The following is an 18955-nucleotide window of genomic DNA, read 5'->3' as shown; positions in this document are numbered from 1 at the left end:
CCTCTTGCCTGCTCGCTGCCCGAGGCTGCCCCGCTCCAGACCTGTGCCCTGGGAGGGCCGGGGAGGCTGTGGCTGCTGGGGGGGCTTTTCATCAGCATTAGAGCAGCTTCGCACCGTTGCGAAGCCACTTCAGCTGCATCTGGGTGGGCTGTGTGCTCAGGAGGTGCAAGGGAGGTCAGCGAGTGCGGGTCCATGGCAGCGACTGACGGTCCCAGGTCCATGGTGTCTGTCAGAGCTCTGAAAGAGCATCGTCTGCTTGGTGATGCCCTACTTCATGGGTCAGATGCTCCCAGCTTCTCAGACAGCGCTCCTCTGAGCTCAGCATGGCTTTGTGGCCACCCCAGCGCTGCAGTTCTGGCTGACTTGTGGCACTTACATGGACCTGCCATGAAACAGAAGTGCTGGAATGGGGTGACATCCCATCCCTCCCAAGGTAGTGGTCCAAGCATCACCTCTCCGCAGAAATGAGTTATGAGATAAAATGTTTTTGAAACGTCATGTAACAGGCACATGGGGAAAAAAAAATGTCCTAGTTTCTTGATTCACTTATCAACTTTTTTTGGAAATGCTGTTTACCTCCCTGTTTGCTCTGTTCCAATGGCTGAGCTGCAAGTTAGTGCCCAAGAATAACTCTGGAAGTATCTTGAGGTAACCTGGGCTTCTCTGTGCAAGCAATACAACTTGTGTTTCACCTTCACAGTCATCTCAGCCTTGCTGGCAAAAGTCCTTTCTGTCCTGAAACTTTCACTCTGTCAGTGGATGACATTTTTGCAGCTGATGATATTATTCAGTCATTTTTCAAATGTGAAAATTAGGAAATTTTTTTTTCTTTTTTTTTTTTTTTTGCAACCATAGCTCAAAGCTTGCTGGGGCAAAAAGTGTCATTTGTCACCATAGGTTGTACTGTAGATAGAAGGAGCTTCACACGGTGACAGCTGGTGGCACATGGCTGCCCCATGCAGAGGACATGCTGTGGACCACGCAATCTCTGCACCCTCAGTTGGAAGAGGCAGGAGATTTTCCCAGCACCAGGTGCTCCCGGGAGCAATACCTGCTTTCATCTGAGACTCAGACAGAAATAGTCTCATGTTTCAACTGGTCCCATCTCTTTAGCTCTGTTCCCAGATGCCCCAGATGCGACAAGATGGACAGTTGCCACCATTGCTTGGTTCTGCTTTGTGCCTGTGACCGCTATTGATCCACACAGTGTGTTTGCTCTGGAAGAAAGCAGGGACATCCTTGGGGTCTTCCACGGCGCTGGTTTGCTGCATCCAGCTCCTGTCCACCTCAGCATGGATCCGCCAGGAGGGACCCCAGACCCTGCTCAGCTGTGTGATGAGTGAGGCTGGGTCTCCAGGGTTCTGACCTGTGGAGGTGACAGGAGGGAGCTCAGCAAAAGTCTCCAAACAGCCGCTGGTGGCAAGCCCAGGAAAAGCCCTGCTTGACACATGGGAAGTGCCTGGATGCCTTTGCCACTCCTGGGCTGTATTTGCTCAGGTTCTGATAAGGGCTCTTATCAGAGCAGATGAACATCCCCCCACTGATTGCTGCCCTATTGCCGGCAGCTCATTAACACGCCCCAAGAGAACTGGACGGGACCAGCGGCAGCAGTGTCAGCCGCACTCCTCCCCTGGCACGGCAAAGCTATAAATCTTGTGACTCAAAGCATATCTACAGTAACTTTCTGGACTTCCAAGTGTCCCTGTGGAGTCGGCATGGGTGAGTGTGAGCGTGGGGAGCAGGGCAGAAGCAGTGCTGGTGGAGGGGGGTGTTGAGAGCCTCCCCCCAGCAGAGCTGTCCATCTCCTCCCGTGGACAGAGGACTTGCCAAGCAGGGCAGGCTCAAGGTCCATGCTGCTTCTCCCAGGGCAAGGCAGAAGGTTTGAGAGGGATGTGCAAGTGCCTGGATCTGCCCTCAGCCCAGCTCCCCGGGCAGAGGAGAGCTCAGGAAGGGCTGGGTGTGGGGAGAGGGAACCTGCGTGCCACCCTGTCCCAGAGAGCAGGGACCCGAGGGCGGTCAGATCCGTGCTGGGTCATGCTGGAGGGATGCAGACCTGCTGGCCATCCTGCAGACCTGCTGGCCATCCTGCAGACCTGGTCTCTGTGCCGCTCAGGAGGGACAGGGGCTCCTGCACCTTGCATCGCTGCCAGCACAGCGAGGGGAGTGCCAGCGAGAGTCGGGGTCCAGGCAAAGGAGGGCAGGTCTCTGCAAATGGGCTGCTGAAGAAGGGCTGTGCTCAGGAGCAGGAGGGCAAAACCTACAGAGGGAGGGTCAGAGTGGTCTTTCCCATGTAAATGGGTTGGTGGGGACAAAGAAGATGTTGAACAAAGAAAAACATCGCAGCAACTCATCTCCTAGGAGTGTGGCTCTGTGTCCCGGCAGAGCAGGGGCAGGTTCAGAGGAAAGGATGGGTCCACGTCTAGCAGATAGTCACTGCACTGTAGTTCTATCCCAGCAGAGTCATAAATCTAAGTGTGTGTTAAAAACATAAGATTGAATTTACTGATGTATGAAAAGTGTAGATTTCTAATTGCTATCAAGGGTCCATCACTGTGGGGTGTCCAAAACAGAGGCACCATTGGAAAAATTGTGCCTTTACAGATGTTTTTGCAATCCAACGCTGCTGTAATCCCCAGAGGTGCAGCTGTGATGCCATCTTTAAATGAATGTCCAGATTTTAATATTGGGATAACTATTATTATAATTAAGTTGAATAACATTATTATTTTTATTTGATTACAAGTTTTTTACAATTTTTTTTTCCTTTGGATTTTCCAGAGCATAGTGGAAAGTCTGAAGAAATACCATCTAGCAGTGTAATGAGCTGGAGGGGCAGAAAATATTCCGAAAGGTTTTGTGTTTAAGTTTGTGCTTAAAGATAAACACTTTGGTCAAGTTTCTTCTGATCTGCAAAGGTATCTCTTGTGATTGCTTGATTTTGCTCCTGGATTTCCTGGACACTGTGGGCTCTGCCAGGAAGCCTGGGGACAGCAGAGTCCAGCTAGAAGATTCATGTCAGAAAGGCAGCCCCGTGCCATCCTCACAGGTTTGGGGTGACTTGCAGCTGATTCACCTCACTGCAGCTCCCCATGGCGTGTTTTACATCAGCGGTGGGATGCTGTTTGACTCTCATCTTGTCCCTTCCTCCCCCAGGTGCCCCGTGTGCTCCCCTCCTGTTCCTTGCCTGTGTGTTGGCCCTGCCTGCCCCACATCTCACCAGGAGCATCCAAAGCCAAAACCTCTTCAATCGATCTGTCTTAAATAACACCATATCTGCTCTGAACATGTTTGTGAATGGTGGGTACATGGCAGGTCTCCATCTCCGCCAGCAGCACATGGCTAGGACCACCCCAGAGCGGGATGTCAGGGAGGGCATCTTCCAAGCTGGTGCTCCCCCCCGAGCTGTCAGCAGAGCCCCAGCACCCCTCAAGAGAGACACCTGCCACAGCGTGAGTCACCCACCCTTCCTCAAATGTCTGGTGGGTGCAGACATGGGACCTTGCAGTCACGGGCCTTTCTGCTCATGTGTAGGTGTGGAGAAGTCCAGAGGGTTTGCTCTGATCCCCTCCCGAGGTCAAGGCTGTCCCTCCCCACACATCCCCTGCCCCACAGGAGGATGGCAGAGACAGTCAGTGGGAAGGATGCAGAAGAAAGAAAGAAAGGATTGTCCTGCCACCAGCATCCCCAACTATTTCCCTTGTCCCATGGCTAAGAACCAGAGAAGTGGTCTTGTCCTGTGAAATACCCTTGTCTGAGGGTAATTCACCAGGCTGCACCATTCCTTGTCTCATCCTCAGCCTTGCTCCTGGGGTACTCCCAGGAGGGTGAAACCTCTGCAGAGGCGGGAGAGGATGGCTGATGCCCACGTGGCCGAGGGAACACATGGCAATCCCATGCCCAGTCTCTGGGGCCGCAGCACACCAAAAATAGTTGGAAATGGAGACTTCAGAAGACAAAGGCTCCTTCCCCAGCCAGGAGAACGATCAGAGGTGTAAAGGCCCTACATCTCACTGCCTGGACTCCATTTCTTGAGCCAGAAAGTACCTCCTGATCTGAGCTCCAGCTTTCCTTGGTGTCATCCTCCCGCATTGCCAAATTTCCTCTCTGCTGCTGTTTTCCATGTTCCAGGTCAGCTCCGGCTGGTGAATGGTTCCAACCAGTGCTCTGGACGGGTGGAGGTTTGGTACCGCAATGAGTGGGGAACAGTGTGTGATGACAGCTGGGACATGAGAGATGCCTCTGTGGTGTGTAGGCAGCTCGGCTGCGGAGAGGCGATATCAGCCCCAAGTAATGCTTATTTTGGGAGTGGATCTGGGACTATCTGGCTGGACGACGTTAACTGCAATGGGGAGGAGGAGCTCCTCAGCGAGTGCTCGCTGCAGGCTTGGGGACAGCACAACTGCAGGCACAGCGAGGACGCAGGCGTTGTGTGCGCAGGTGAGGATGGTGTTCGCACTGATCCGTGGTCCTCAGGCAATCCAGGTCTCATTAACGTCTTGGTCTTGCAGAACCAGCCACAGGAGGACTATGGGATGCGCCTCTGTCTTGTTGCACAGGGTCTTATTAACTCAGCCTCTCTCCTGCCCCAGGTTTGCCCAAGGACTGCAGCGAGGTCTCTGCTGGCAGCCCCAGCGGCATTTACGTCATCCAGCCTGCCGGGCTGCACCCCATCGTGGTGTACTGCGAAATGAACGTGACGGACGGGGGCTGGACGGTCATCCAGAGGAACCGGCAGAGCACGGAGATCACCTGGGCCGAGTCCTGGAGCACTTACAAGTACGGCTTTGGGAATGTGCGCAGCGAGTACTGGCTGGGCACTGAGTACATCCATCAGATCTCCAGGCAGAAGGTCTACCAGGTCAGGTTTGTCATCTGGGATGCTGCAAACAACACCAAGTTTGCAGACTACAACCTCTTCAGTGTGGAAGATGAGTCCCAGGGCTACCGACTGAGGCTGGGAGCGTACTCGGGGACAGCGGAGGATGCCATGGCCTCAAAGAGTCCCAGCACCATGCACGACAACATGAAGTTCTCCGCCAAAGATCTGGATCAGGACACTTACAGTGGGAACTGTGCCTCCAGCTACGGGGGCGGGTGGTGGTACTCGGCGTGTTATGCTGTACGGCTGAACGTCAAGGGGGCCATAACGTGGGGCAGCCTGTGCAACGGGAACTGCAAAGCCTCTGCCATCCTCATCAAACCCATCACCTACTGCTAGGGCTGCGTCACTGCCTGTCTGCACTGGGTGCGTGGCCAGACCGGTGCTCCGACGGGCCCCTTTGCTGGGGGGGGGAGCGGAGCAGGTGGCAGTGGGGCACACCTGGGGCTGAGAAAAGATTTTTCTTTCACGTCTCTTGCAGAGTTTCTTTGCTTCCCTTTCTGGGTTCTTCTACTTTGAGCTGTTTTTATTTTAATTGCGTTATAATCAGACTAACACATTGCAAAGCATGTACTTCTGAAACATGCCTGCTCTGGAGAATAAAATGTGCTTTGGAAACATAAAGCCTGGATGAGCAGCCCAAGAAAAAAGTCCTTATTCCTAGCTGTATAAATCATTTCCTTCTAAGCTCTATAGATAATTCTTTTCAGGGTTTCTCTCACCCCCTCATTAGCTGGGGTGAGGGAAGGATAAAGTTTCCTTATTTCCTAGTAAATCTGAATTAACCCCACTTGCGGAAGATGTGGCCTGGACACCTACCCCTGGAGAGGTGTTTTCACCCACACTGGTTCTCTGTTCAGTGGCTGTTAAAGCCTCCAGTAAAATCCTGTGTCTAAACAAACACCTACAACCTGCAAATACCTGCTCCGCATCTCTGGCATGTTTGCGCGGGCTGATATGGGACTGAGCAGCTGTACTAGGGCAGGTTTCTTATGAAATAAATCTGTGGGATTGCAGGGAAATTATCAAACAGGGAATTAATTTTAATAAAACATGGCACATTTAAATAAAGAAACTGCAAGGTTTTGATGCCGGGGAAGCTTCAGGGAAGGACAGGTCGCCCCGGTGCTTTGCATGGCATTGCTGCGTGCCAGCCCCGAGCAGAAAGGGGCTGTTTGGTGCCTTCTGGGCATCACCCTGGCACGCTGGGCATCTGCACAGGGCATCGCCCAGCACTCCCACTAGTGCCCAGCGCTCCCACTCCAAGTCCCACGTGCCCGTCCCGGCACAGTCCCACTGCAGCACGCTCGCACCATCGCCGTGGGGTGGGTTGTGCAAACACGAGTCTGGCTCACCGGGGGGGAGGTGCCGTCCTGAGCCCCGTGTGCTCCCTGGCTGCCGGCCAAAACTCAGGCATGGGTTGCCCATGGCCAGCTGAGCCCGGGGGGGGTCCCAGCTACCCAATGTCACCTGCTCCAGGGTGGGAAAGCACGGGCCATGATGCCCTGCCCTGCCACCCCTGCAGCCCCTGCCCCGCCGCCACAGAGAGCCCAGGCTGAGGACTGTGGGGCTGCCCCAATACCCTGGGGCTCCCCACCCCCCTGGGGCCTTGAAGCATCACCCCCCCAGCCTTGGGCTGACAAGGGACCCCAGGGACCACCCCAGGGATGGATCCCCCATGGCAGGAACCCCCCTCCTGGTGACGTGATGTCCCTCAGAGGCACTCTGACACACGCCTTCCCCCCCCCCCCGCCAGCCCTTGCTGCAGGATGGGGCTGGGAGTCCAGCTCTCCCAGCCGTGGCATGGAGCAGAGCAAGGAGAGGGTGAGTCTCAGACAGGGGATGCAGCAAATGGGACCTCCCCCATGAACATGGTGCCCTCCAGCATCCTCCTCCACCCTGGGACCTTGAGTGCTCCTCTGTGTGTGTGTGTGTGTGTGCGCGGTGTCACAGCAACAGGTAGACACAAGGCAGCAAAGTCTGGCTCCAGGGTTTATTGCAGCTGATTTCTCCCACCATGGGTAGCAGAGCTGTGGGGTGTATGGGGCCGAGGGAGCAGGGCCTGAGCAAAGCAGGGATACACCGATTGCACAGGGAAGGGAACTTGCACTGTCTCCCCCTCCTCAGGACAGGAGTGGGCCGCCCACCCCAAACCAGTGCCTGCATCCCAGGGCTGGCCAGCACCACGGCACGGGGTGAAGCTGCCTGTGTGCCCGGGGCTCCGGGCGATTGCTCCTGTTTCAGCTGGTGATGGTGCAGGAGCTGCAGGCAGCGCAGGACGTGTGCTGGGGCTGGCCCAGGGCTGTTGGCAGGCATGGGAACGGGGCACTGAGCTGGGGACGGTGGCACTCCCACAAACTCCTGGGAGGCTGGGTGCTGCGGCACAGTCAGCACACATCTGTGGGTTTGACCAGGATGAGGGAGGATGAGCAGTCGCCGCTTGAGCAAGTTCCTGGCCAGAAGATGTACCTCTTGCCATTGAGCAGGACGTTCTGGCACTTGTCGTACCACCAGCCCCCGTAGCTGTTGGCACAGTTCCCACTGTGCTGGTCCTGGTCCCTGTCGGTCGTGCTGAACTTCATGTTGTCATGTATGCCCCCGTACCCGGAGTGATAGCTGGTCAGATAGTCATCCCCGCTGCCCAGGAACCGGCCCAGCCTCAGCGGGTACCCACTGGCCTCGCTCTCCACCCTGAAGATGTCGTACTCGGCGTAATGGGTGACGTTGGCCTTATTCTGCACGATGAAGCGGACCTTGTAGGTGCCCTGCTGTGTCAGCAGGTGCAGGTACTCGGTGCCCAGCCAGTGATCACCCTGCACATTCCCGAAGCCATACTTGTAGGTGGTCCAGGACTCCTTCCACGTGATTTCGGTGGTGTAAGTGTTTCTCTGGACAACGGTCCAGCCCTTGCCTTCGGTGTCCATGTCACACCACACCACGCGTGGGGGTGACCCTGCCGGCTGGATGACGTACACCCCGCTGGGGCTGCTGCTGGTGAGGTGGCTGCAGTCTGCGGGGAACCCTGCATCATCAGATCAAGCAAGACATGAGGGACCTGTACTGGAGAATGTGCTGGCAGGTTACTGTGGGGCAGCTGTGCTGGTGCTGCTGATGCTGGATCTGACTGGACGCTCTGCAACCAGTGAAACATGTTGGAAACGTCTATTATCTACTGGTGATGAGAGGCAAGGATTACCCCGCTTTGCAGCCTAGGTCTGAATGTGGAGACCTGCTATCTCTGTGGCTGCTGGCATGGGGACACTTGCACCAGCACCTCAGAGCCTGGCCATGCCAGCGATGGGTGGCACAGCTGCACCCAAGCCTGGCCGCTCGTCGACTGTCCCCCAGCACCCGTACTCACCGCCCTGCAAGCTGGCAGCATGTGCTGGGCTCACGCAGAGCAGAAGCATCGCCATCGCCACAGACAGGATGACAAGGTCCCCGTGGAGCCAATGTGTCCCAGCCTGGAGCCCTGGGGAGGAAAGTGCCCATCGCTGTTGGGGTCTCTGGGCAGCCCCCCAGCCCCCGGGGAGCTTGGACCAGGGAAGGCAGAGCCACGGGGCGCAGGCAGGAGCCGGGGGCTCCCAGGCTGGTGGAAGCTGCAGCTCCGGCACAGGCTCTGCCCCTTCAGGGCTGAAGTGTGGTGAGAAATGGCTTTGTCACCTTCCTGATCAGCCCCTTCCCTGCACCAGACAGCAACCTGCAGTCACATTTTCTCATGTTTCTCCTGAATGTGGTTTGTTTGTTTTCCTACAGGTCTAGATACAAAAGGATATTTTTATGGGAAAGAAGTAAATCTGTGTTAAGGGCATTCAGAGCAAATAGTTCACAGCACTGCAGATGACTTTGGTGTATAAAGCCTGGTGCTCCGGGTGCACAGCACGTGGTTCACAGGGGTGCAGGGAACAGCCCAGTGGCAACAGCAGCGGAGAACTAGAAAGAAACAGCTGGGTGGAAAGGGGAGGAGTGGGACAGGCACTGGACACTTCCATCAGCTCCCACTCCCGTGGTCCCCCACTGCTGTCACTTAGCTTGGTTTTCTACTTGCATCCCCCAGAGCTGTGAGCATTGCAGAAAAGGAGCCATGAAGAAGAGGACAACTCACCCATCGATGCTGCTGAGCGGCTGCTGGGAGCCTGAGCAGTCAGTCCAGCTGCTCTCAACTCCATGCTGGCCTCTGTCCCTTTATACCTGGGTCTCTCCCTGTACACACCTCCTCTGCATGAGGATCTCAGCTCCCCTGTTTGCATGGACAAAGTTAATCATTCTGTGCCCATCTGGTGGCTTGTCTTTGCTCAAGATTACACAAAGAGGCCCTAAGGGGGTTTTTCCTGAGAAAAAAATACAATACTCCAAACTTCCCAGCTGTGAGGCATTTATCAGCTGCAATATACTGGACCTGCCCAGGAGTTAAATCTTTTTGGGCATCTACCAACTGTTGCAGGACAATAAAGGAGCTAAAGGAGAGGGGAAAGGCAAACAGAAGGGAAAGAGTGTGAACATCAGGGGCACAGAGGAGATTTGTATTATCCAGAGATCAAAGAAGGTAAAACCTACAGGTGATGGTTTGTCAACAGCTCCCAGCTCCCAGCATGTCACAACACTTGTGCGATGGCCGGAGGTCTGTCTCAGGCTCCTTCCCTGCAGAGAGCTGCCAAGAAGTCAGACCCAGAGCTGGGCTGCAAACACTGATGCCTTTTTGCCCTCGATCAGTAGGGGCTGAGGGCTGAAGGCAGCAGCCTTTCCTAGGGGCCATCCCTGTCCTCTAGATGCTTGGGGCAGCTCTGAGCAAAAATAGGCTGGGGGGGGTGTCTATGCTGTACCCCTTCCCCTGCCCTTCCCTTCCTTGGCCCACACATCTTGGTGGAAGGAAACACACTCAGGAAGGTTCTGCGGACCTCCTGCTCTTCCCCACTGCATGTGGGGTGGGCATCGCCCTGGCAGCCTGGTCGGGGCTGGGTGCTGTCTGGGAGAGCATCTTAAATGCACTCGTGGCCAGCTCATCAAGCAGTGGCTACAGCTGTTGGGACCACATCTGTCAGGGGAGGCTTAACTTGTTTCACATGCTACCGCAGGGTGTTCTGGCAAACCCTCAGGACTGGATTGGAGTCTCCTCCTTGTTCCCCTCTTCTCTCAATCGCTGTTTTCACACAGTGCCTTGGGAGGCATCAGCAGGTCCTCACCCATCCTGGACCCATGCTGCAGCAGTCCCGTCAGGCCGGTTTGTGCTCCTGCAGGTCACTAGTGGTGGGGCTTTGTCTGGCTGCAGTACAATCTGTCTTCTAGAAGGTGATGCTTCCATTGGCAGCAGGTCCCACTGGGGGAGCGAAGGCAGGGGAGGAGCGAGGGGGCAGACACCTGTCCCCCACCACACAGGAGGCTCAGTCCCCTCCTCTGCCTCCTCTCCCTGGCACTGTAATTCAGCTCCACTTGCCATCGCTTCATGGACTCGCTGCTCCGAGGCTGCCCACGCCCTGTCACTGCTCCTCCAAAGGCCAGCAGTGCAAGAAGAGCTTGCCATGGGGTCCCTGCTGCAGGGACCTCTTTTGTGGCAATCGAGTGCGAGTGGCAGGAGGCACCAAAGGGTAACAGCAGGCAGGGCCAGCCCAGTGCTCACTGGGGTCACAGGCGATGACGGACCAGGATGTCAGCCATGGCTGGGCACCTCAGCTTTGGTGCCGACCCTTGGTGTCCTGGTGGGTATGGGAGCCAGCCCTGCTCCTGTGTGGCTTGGGGGGCTGTCTGAAAGGGCTGGAAGACCCTTTTCATCTTTCTGAAAGGTGGTTGCCAGAAATGTGTCAAAGATAAATGCTACAGTCCTGGGTTATCTATCAAGGGACTTTGGGAAGCTCTTGTAAAAATAAAGGTGCTTCATTAAAAGAAAACTGCTGAGGACAGTCTTGGATCAGGTCTAAGTTACTCATTGCTGTCCAACAGCATAACAAATATTACTGCGAAGTGCAGTTGGCAAGAATCCTTTTTTCTGTGAATACATGTGTAATTTTGGAGCTAGTAACTTTTACGAGGGGCTGGTGTAGGGCAGGAGAAGGTGTGTCCATTGGTGAAAAATGTCCTCCTCGCTGTACTGAAAGGAGAGTCATTTCGTCTTGGAGTAACCCAGAGCAGAGGCCGGCGGGGCACAGCGAGGTGCTGGCACGGTGGCAGGGTGTGCTGGCGCTGGGACGTTCACCACCACCTGCTGGTCTCCTGGAGGACAGCAGAGGTTGCAGTGCCACCTGGGGATGAAGGACCTGGGCATGAAGGCAGCATGGGGCCAAGTAGCCAGCACCAGCCTTGCAGCAGCAGAGCCTGTGCAGGTCCCCGGTGGGGGGCTGGCACCAGGCCAAGCAGTTGCATCGCCATGGGGGGGTCAGGGCTGGGGACGAGGCCCCTTTGCTGCCCCGGTGTGCGTGGGAACCAGGGTACAGTGTCGGAGAGCGTGGCTCCCTCTTGGGTGATGCACCATGCTAGGGTAGGCAGACCCTCAAGGATGTCTAACGGAGATCTCCAGGTGACAGGATGCCCCCACAGGGTTTGGTATCAAATCCCATAAGTAATAACAACCTCGAGAAAAGTTCTTATCAGGAGCATTTGTCAGTTTGGTAGAATTTTGTGTGAACATCAGGTGCTGTTTGCTGAAGTTCTTTTGGGACCTCTTATCACAGAAGTGCAACAGCTGGTGTGTGAGCAGAGGCGCTTACGGATGAGGGTAAACAAACCATAAATTTCCAGCCCTGATGACAACCGGGGTGTGAGTGTTGTAGTTGGGGTCAGCCAGCCCCACCTCACTGCCGAGCCCTATATAAGGGCAGGGTTGGCCACCCTGCTGCCAGCCAAATCTGCTCAGCCTCCTGCTCCGCAGGGTCCCTGCAGAGACAGCATGGGTGAGTGTGGGGTGGGATGGGGTGGGGTGGGATGGGACGGCACTGCTGCATGTGACTGGTCATCCCTGTCTCTGGGCTTCTGCCGCCTGCACTGCAGCTCTGCTTTTCCCACGGACCCTTTCTGGCCTCGGGACAGTGGGATGACCCTGTTCCTGCTGTACTCCCCCAGGTCTCTGTGACCCTCCCGCTCTTCACTCTCTCCTCCATTTCTGACTACATGCAAAACTGTCCTGCTGTGGGTGATGTTGTAAAGGCAACATTTATTTAACTTTTTGCCAGAGCCCAAAGCACTGGGAAAAAAAAAAAACCAAAAAGGAACAGAAGCTAATTAATGCATTAATCACCCATCATCCTCGTAAGTCCTTCAAGGTACTGAAGCTGAGCGGGCAAGCTGTAGACACAAATGGAGCTGGCTGTGAACAAATTGTTGGGGAATGTGCTGACCTGGTGTGGTCCAAAGGAGCCAAGTTGCTCAGGTTTTCAGACACTGGCAGAAACCATCCTGCACAGAGTGTCCTGGCCCAGATGCCTGCTGGGATGCACTGACCCTCAGCACGTCCCTGCAGGAGCCCCATTCGTGACACACGGCAGGGGCCTGGTGCTGGGTCAATGCTGCTGGCTCCCTGCAGGATGCTCTCCTGCCGCGTTCGTGCAGTGGGCAGCTTCCAGCCCTGCCCAGTGCCCTGTTGGGAGGAGGCAGTTCTGGGACAATTAAGTGAACCCTGACTCTCAGGGTACCATCAGCATTGTGGCCACAACGGCTCCTTTCTTTCCAAGATCTCAGGTCCCTGTACCTTGTTTATCACTGCAGTAGTAGCTCCTGTCTCGAGGCAACAGCAGTACCTACAAATCGACATGCTGTCTTGTATTACTAGGAGATGTTTTTCTCAAGACACGCATACTGATGCTGGCTTACCATCTTGCTTCTGAGACCCAGAGCCCCTTGCTTTAGCCCAGACCACAGCCAAGGAAGATGACCCTGCTCTTGGAAGATGCAAATTGAGACCTGTAGGTTGTCATCAAAGTCTGGGTGAAATTTTTTCTCTTGGGATGTATGCCTTTGCAGAATGCTTGTTTTTGGAAAGTGTTCTTTATACTTTTGCTGCTCAGTAAAGCAAAAGCATAATTAATGTTGTGGATTTGTCTACTCTATAAGTTTATTTTAACTTCTGCTGAATTTAGTTAGCCAATTCTCTTTTAGAGGGTTTGCATTTCCAGATTCACCGTGTGTCGTCTTTCTCCAGCTGCTCGTCACTCCAATCTTCTGTTCTTTGCCTCCGTGCTGGCCCTGCTAGCCCCTCTTCTTGCTCTGGACATTGAAAACCTGGAAAGATTGAAAGTAAATTTAGATGAGATCATTAATCTCCATTCAGATGAGCCCCATCCTGGTATGTGTTTTCTCTCTTACATCCTTAAACTCTGTTCATCCAAACATCAGGAGCCCTCTCCTCTCTGCAGAGAGGGATGTGTGGCAAATAATATTGGGGAAGGGCAGTCACACTCAGAAATAAAAGGAACCTGATCAAATCTTACTCCAGTTGCGGATCTTAACCAAACATCGTAAGATTTGGTAGTTCAGCCTTCTTTGTTATTGACAAGACTGTATGTGGCAGCTCTTTCTAGAGCACTGTAGATATTCAAAGGAAGACCTTTTCTCTTGCTATCTGTAGTCCACCTGTAGTCCTGAAACTTCAGAGAAATTTTGCATAAGTGACCAACCAAAATGCTTTCTGAAGCTTGCACATGGCTAAATGATATAAAAAAACTCGTCACACCACTGGAGCGTCTCGGGAAATGCTATCTTACAAATATGGGTGGTGTGATTTCTCTTTAAAGAGACCATTGCTGTCTTATATGCTTTGAGCTCTTTTTCCTCTCTGACAGCTCTTCTGAAGCTCTTTATGAGTTGAACGAACACAAGAATCCTGTCAGTCACCACTGAGAAGCAATGCAGATTTACAGCACCATCACTCAACAGTTTAATCTTGGTCTGAAACCACACACAGTCTGTTTCCTTCTTGATCCTTCTTTTCTAGCAGTATCTCCTTGTACTCATCACCACCACTCAGAGTCCACTCCATGCCACTCTGTAAAGCCATAATACTGAGTGGACCAAATAGGCAGCCGCTCAGTGAGGGGAGTGTGACCCTTCCTAGTATCTTATCCCTTTAAAGAGTTTACAATCAAAACCTACCATATAGGAAGAAAAATGAGCTCAGTGGAATTGTTGAAGTGCCCTACAAAACACTTAGTGCTGGAGATAACAGCCTGTGGAGGCTGGAGTTACCCCTCTGCTGCAGCACAGGGCTGCTCGTCTCACTTTTTTGTTTTTTCCCAATGCAGATGAAGATGGAGAGAACACGCAGCAGAGGAAAGACAGTGATCGTCAGCAGATGGAGCGCAGCAGTAAGTGCCCCCGCCACCCTGCAGGGAACAGGGAGAGGTGTAGGCAACAAGGGTCCAAGAGTGATGGGTGAACAACGAGCCTGGGGATAACCTGACTTGGCGCCTGGGGGCAAGAAGGTGTGCTCCTCCACACCGCGTGCCAGGGCCACTCAGACATAGAATCATAGAATCATTGAATCATAGAATCATAGAATAAGGAAAAGACCTTTAAGATTATCAAGTCCAATCGTCAACCCTACACCACCATGTCTACTAAACCATGTCCTGAAGTGCCTCGTTACTAGTGATAGCTTCACACTGAACCATGCCTGACAAGATCCCCAAGGATGTTGCAACCGTTACTTACATGCCACAAATCCTCTTCTCTGCTGTGGAGCTCTGCACAGTGCAAGCAGAGGATGTGCCCCCCCAAGCAATGCTTGCTGGGGTTTCACAGCTGGCCACAGGGTCCAGTGAGGTTTTCTCCTTCCTGACCGCAGGGATGCAGTGAATTCCAGGGCTGCAGGAACAGCTCACTTGTTCATTTACGCTTCTGCATAACTATACAATAAGAGTCCTCAACAAGCCAAGCTTGTATCATTATAAGGGAGGAAAAGATCTGAGCATTGGGAAAGGCTGAGGAAGCAAGAGCCTGAGCCAGAAACAGCAGCAAATTCTATGTTTATACCTTCAAAATATATGGCTGTTCTCACTGTATTTCCCTTACAGAGGTTTTCTGCTTTTACACTTACAGTAGGAAGCACAGCAGCAGACTTTTTACTGCCCTGGCAAAATCCCACATCTGCCCGTTTTCTAGAAATCCCTCTCACAAGGCCAGACAGGCAGACCAGGGGGTTGCTGTGCCTGTTGGTCCTCCATGTTCTCTCCTGCCCCAGGTTTGCCCAAGGACTGCAGCGAGGTCTCTGCTGGCAGCCCCAGTGGCATTTACGTCATCCAGCCTGCCGGGCTGCACCCCATCGTGGTGTACTGCGAAATGAACGTGACGGACGGGGGCTGGACGGTCATCCAGAGGAACCGGCAGAGCACGGAGATCACCTGGGCCGAGTCCTGGAGCACTTACAAGTACGGCTTTGGGAATGTGCGCAGCGAGTACTGGCTGGGCACTGAGTACATCCATCAGATCTCCAGGCAGAAGGTCTACCAGGTCAGGTTTGTCATCTGGGATGCCGCAAACAACACCAAGTTTGCAGACTACAACCTCTTCAGTGTGGAAGATGAGTCCCAGGGCTACCGACTGAGGCTGGGAGCGTACTCGGGGACAGCAGAGGATGCCATGGCCTCAAACAGTGCTTCTACCGTGCACGACAACATGAAGTTCTCCGCCAAAGATCTGGATCAGGACACTTACAGCGGGAACTGTGCCTCCAGCTACGGGGGCGGGTGGTGGTACTCGGCGTGTTATGCTGTACGGCTGAACGTCAAGGGGGCCATAACGTGGGGCAGCCTGTGCAACGGGAACTGCAAAGCCTCTGCCATCCTCATCAAACCTGCTCCCTACTGCTAGTTGCATTTTTGTTTCCTTTCTGTCCAGCCTGAGGCTAATTCTGGCTCTGCAAAGAGAAGGAAAAAGGCAAAACCTGTCATGACCAAACCTGGTGTCCTTGGGGGGTCTCCGCTGAGGTTGGTCATACCCTAGCTACTGAAGAAACTCAGGCATCTTCTACTTCTTCTCCCTCCTGTAGATTCCTTCTGCTCCTCAACTGTGCCTTTATCCTTTTGTTCAGAGTCAGATCATTTTAATTATGTTAATAATCAGAACAGTATCTTGCAAAATCTGGAGTTTCCAGATCTGTTGTGTCCTCCAGATAAAATGTGAAACAGCCAAACACCAGTGGATCTATATGGCTGTATAAGTTAATTTACATCCTTAACTTCAGGCAAACTACCTAATTTTCACTTGCTGAAGATCTTGCTCAAGATATTAATGCGCACAGTCAAATTCCCACTCTGTACCTTCTGCATTTCAGCTTAATAGTTGTTAAATATTCAAATAAATCTATATTCAAAACACTGTCTCAATTGTAAAAGCCTATTTCAAATCTTTGAAGTGCTCACAGAGGTTAATGTGGTAGAAGGTTTCCACCACTGAAGCTCAGGTTTACTGCAGGACAGACATTGGGGACTGGAGGGCAAAAGCAATGCATAAATAAAACTTGAAATACTGCATGCAGACTTCTGCCTTTGCACACAGTAGTTTTGCGTAAGCATAGGAAATGTCAAAATGTTTTCACTTTTCTCAGCAAAGGTGCGTTTTGGGTTTTGTTGTCCATGCAACTGGCATCCCTAAGTGCCCTGGGGAGCTCTTCTCCTGAGCCAGGGCCACGATGACTTCCAAGAGTTGACAGCATGGAGGGAAGGCACCGTCCTGCCTTTGCTGTTTGGAAACTGAAAAGAGATTTCAAACTGCTGTAAAATTTCCATGTGGAAAGATGTCCCGTGTCCTTCAATCCATCCGTCTGGCATCCGCAGGATGCTCCTCGCAGGCGGGGAATCGTGCTGCTCTATCAGCCAGTGTGGTGGTTTGCAGGCGGGCACTGCTGCACTTACAGCAGGGTGACTTCCACAGCCACCAGCGGCAGGTGGAGGAAGCAGGATGAGTCCATTGGTGCCCTCATGTTCCCCTGGCAGGAGGACGTGACCTGGAAGCCCTCAAGCCGAAGGTGAGGAAGGGAGGCAGCCTGCCCTCAAAAACGTCCGCGTGACCCCTTGTTCCTGTGCCTGGACTTGCTAACGGCAGCCCCAACACACTGCCTGGGCATTCCAAGAGCTGAAGCACATGGAAGGCTGCAGGCCCAACACAGTTGGGCTTAACAAAGAAAGGCTGCGGGCTTAGCACAGTTTATAACTAACATGTCCCAGGAAAGGTGATATATGTGAGGTGTTTTATGTCTTCAGGGATTTTAAGACTGTGCTGAGACATCCCGTTTGTGGAGGAAGGACTCAGATCTGAACCAGCAGGAAAGAGCAAAGGGAGGGAAGAGCTCAGAAGAGCTCTGGCACGGGTATCAGCAGGTAAGCGAACAGACAGCATTTGCATTGATTTATGTCAGGACTCAACATTACAGCTCAGAAGATGCAGAAGTGTTCGAACAGGATGTATTGTCTCTGCCAGGGTCAAGCCTATGGACACACCAATTCCATCACTGACCATCAACTCACCAATGCAAAACAACGTTTCCCACAAAAATTTACATTTTTCTTGAAAGGATTGATATGTTCCCTTCTTTGAGAGAAGAAGTATGTCAACAGATGCCATCCATTTCAGCTTCCAGCCACTGTGCTAAAAATGCCTACAATGTGAATTTTAGAGTGTCTTTGGCTCAGTGAGTTGAGAGCTGCCTTCCTCATAAATGGAGAAAGACAGGCTAGCAAATAAAAATTGGTGAAAACAAATCTTTTATTATCTTGTTATGCTTGTGGGGGATTTTTTTTACACTATGGTTTTACTGGCTCTGTGTGTCTGCCTTTTGAAGTGGTATTTCTCTCCCTGCCTCCTACCACCTCCTGTTCAACCCCCTTTGCAGTGAGTCATGAGGTGCATGACAGGCAAGAGGAGGCAGCTGCCAGCTCAGAACTAAGACAGTACTCAGTGTAGGAGATGAGATAATAACTTCAATAAAATGTTCTCAGCTGTCAAATTTGGGAATTTCTTGTTGCATTTAGAAGTCTTTTTTTGATTAACTCTCTTGCCTTGAGATAGATGTGGAGATATGTGATTAAAGTGACCCTCCCCTGCAGGGTCCGATGGATATGCACCCGCCATACACCGCTGATATGGGGGAAGGCAGCAGAGAGGCAGCAGCACCCACCTGTGCTGCGTTCCCATCAGCATGTTCCCCTCCACAACAGGAAGGAGCATACCATCGGGTATCCCATCCTCGTGGTGAGTGTCCTTAGCTAAATGCCGAAGAGTCTTTTTTGTGCCGTGCCCTCTTGTTATCCCTAAACACTGTGACTTCCATCAAGTGATAACTTGCTTTTTCTACAAACTCCAGGGCTGCTGTGTGCCCCAACATCTCTTCTGATCTCTCCAGAGGGGCCCAGATGGTTTGTCCCATAGTATCAGAGACGCGGTGTGGCAAACTAGCCCTCTCCAGCAAGGTCCTCTTTCTAGGCAAGCAAGCTAGCACCCACCACCATCACGAAATGCACTTAAAACGCAAAGGCAATGTGAAAATACGTGAGTTGAGAACTATAGAGACGCATTGCTTACATTTCTCCTGGTCCCCAGAGGGTGCTCTTGCCCCAGGGTTTGCCAGGCAGCTTCCAGAGCGAAGGAAGCGTGGCAGGCAAGGAGAGCCCAGAAATATTGCCTAAGGCTGCAACTTTCTCTTCCATGCTTGTTATTCTGTCCTACTGCTGCAAGGAGCGCTGACAGCCCGTCAGCACAGGCTGAGCACAGGGGATGAGCAAGGCCGTCTGAGGAAGAAAGCACCAAGAATCGTGTTTTGTGGACAGACAGCAGAAAAATTCTTTCCAGGCAGAGGGAATACAATCACCTTTCTCTAAACTAGGGTTTCCCAACCTTTTCCAAAGGATTTAATTATTTGGGAGAAGAAACTGATATTCTACCTTCCCCAAAAAGCTTTCGCTACTTTCCCTTAGCTGTCCCCTTGTGATCTGACCCACTTCCACTTGGCGCTTGCACTTCCCCTCCCTGCGAGTGCACCCTCGGCCCTGGTTCCTCCCACGCCACATCAGGTGATGCCTGTGCGAAGACTGGCTCTCGGAGGAGCAGATGCCGATGCTCTGTGCCCTGTGTCTGCCTGCCGTAGTGCTCTTGCAC

The 18955-nt window shown here is 52.9% G+C and overlaps 3 protein-coding genes across 3 annotated transcripts; 2 read left to right on the top strand and 1 right to left on the bottom strand.

The window, feature by feature from the left end:
* Positions 1 to 1715: 1715 nt before the first annotated feature.
* Positions 1716 to 5825, top strand: LOC129215273 (fibrinogen-like protein 1-like protein). The gene is made up of 3 exons (XM_054848084.1): positions 1716 to 1719; positions 4129 to 4437; positions 4590 to 5825. Exons 1-3 carry the CDS (start codon positions 1716 to 1718, stop codon positions 5216 to 5218), a joined length of 942 nt encoding a protein of 313 aa, XP_054704059.1. The 3' UTR covers positions 5219 to 5825.
* A 1308-nt stretch (positions 5826 to 7133) lies between these two features.
* On the bottom strand, positions 7134 to 9039 carry LOC129214882 (fibrinogen-like protein 1-like protein). The gene is made up of 3 exons (XM_054847138.1): positions 8985 to 9039; positions 8241 to 8351; positions 7134 to 7901 (listed from the first exon to the last, which is right to left on the bottom strand). Exons 1-3 carry the CDS (start codon positions 8986 to 8988, stop codon positions 7267 to 7269), a joined length of 750 nt encoding a protein of 249 aa, XP_054703113.1. The 5' UTR covers positions 8989 to 9039; the 3' UTR covers positions 7134 to 7266.
* Positions 9040 to 11759: 2720 nt separating this feature from the next.
* On the top strand, positions 11760 to 15673 carry LOC129215272 (fibrinogen-like protein 1-like protein). Its single transcript, XM_054848083.1, has 4 exons — positions 11760 to 11763; positions 13008 to 13151; positions 14107 to 14169; positions 15045 to 15673. The coding sequence occupies exons 1-4, from the start codon at positions 11760 to 11762 to the stop codon at positions 15671 to 15673; spliced, it is 840 nt and encodes a 279-aa protein (XP_054704058.1).
* The last annotated feature ends 3282 nt before the right edge of the window (positions 15674 to 18955 follow it).

Source organism: Grus americana, chromosome 19, assembly GCF_028858705.1.
Source record: "Grus americana isolate bGruAme1 chromosome 19, bGruAme1.mat, whole genome shotgun sequence".
Lineage (NCBI taxonomy): Eukaryota > Metazoa > Chordata > Aves > Gruiformes > Gruidae > Grus > Grus americana.
Note: the sequence above shows the minus strand (reverse complement) of the source record. Positions and strands in the feature narration are given on the sequence as shown.

What these genes read in the sequence shown, in the direction of transcription:
- LOC129214882 (XM_054847138.1), bottom strand. An exon ending in TGCTGCCAGCTTGCAGGGCG is followed by an intron (nt 7,902 to 8,240) that starts GTGAGTACGGGT and finishes CTGATGATGCAG; the next exon opens with GGTTCCCCGCAGACTGCAGC.
- LOC129215272 (XM_054848083.1), top strand. An exon ending in TTCAGATGAGCCCCATCCTG is followed by an intron (nt 13,152 to 14,106) that starts GTATGTGTTTTC and finishes TTCCCAATGCAG; the next exon opens with ATGAAGATGGAGAGAACACG. An exon ending in TCAGCAGATGGAGCGCAGCA is followed by an intron (nt 14,170 to 15,044) that starts GTAAGTGCCCCC and finishes CTCCTGCCCCAG; the next exon opens with GTTTGCCCAAGGACTGCAGC.
- LOC129215273 (XM_054848084.1), top strand. An exon ending in CGCAGGCGTTGTGTGCGCAG is followed by an intron (nt 4,438 to 4,589) that starts GTGAGGATGGTG and finishes CTCCTGCCCCAG; the next exon opens with GTTTGCCCAAGGACTGCAGC.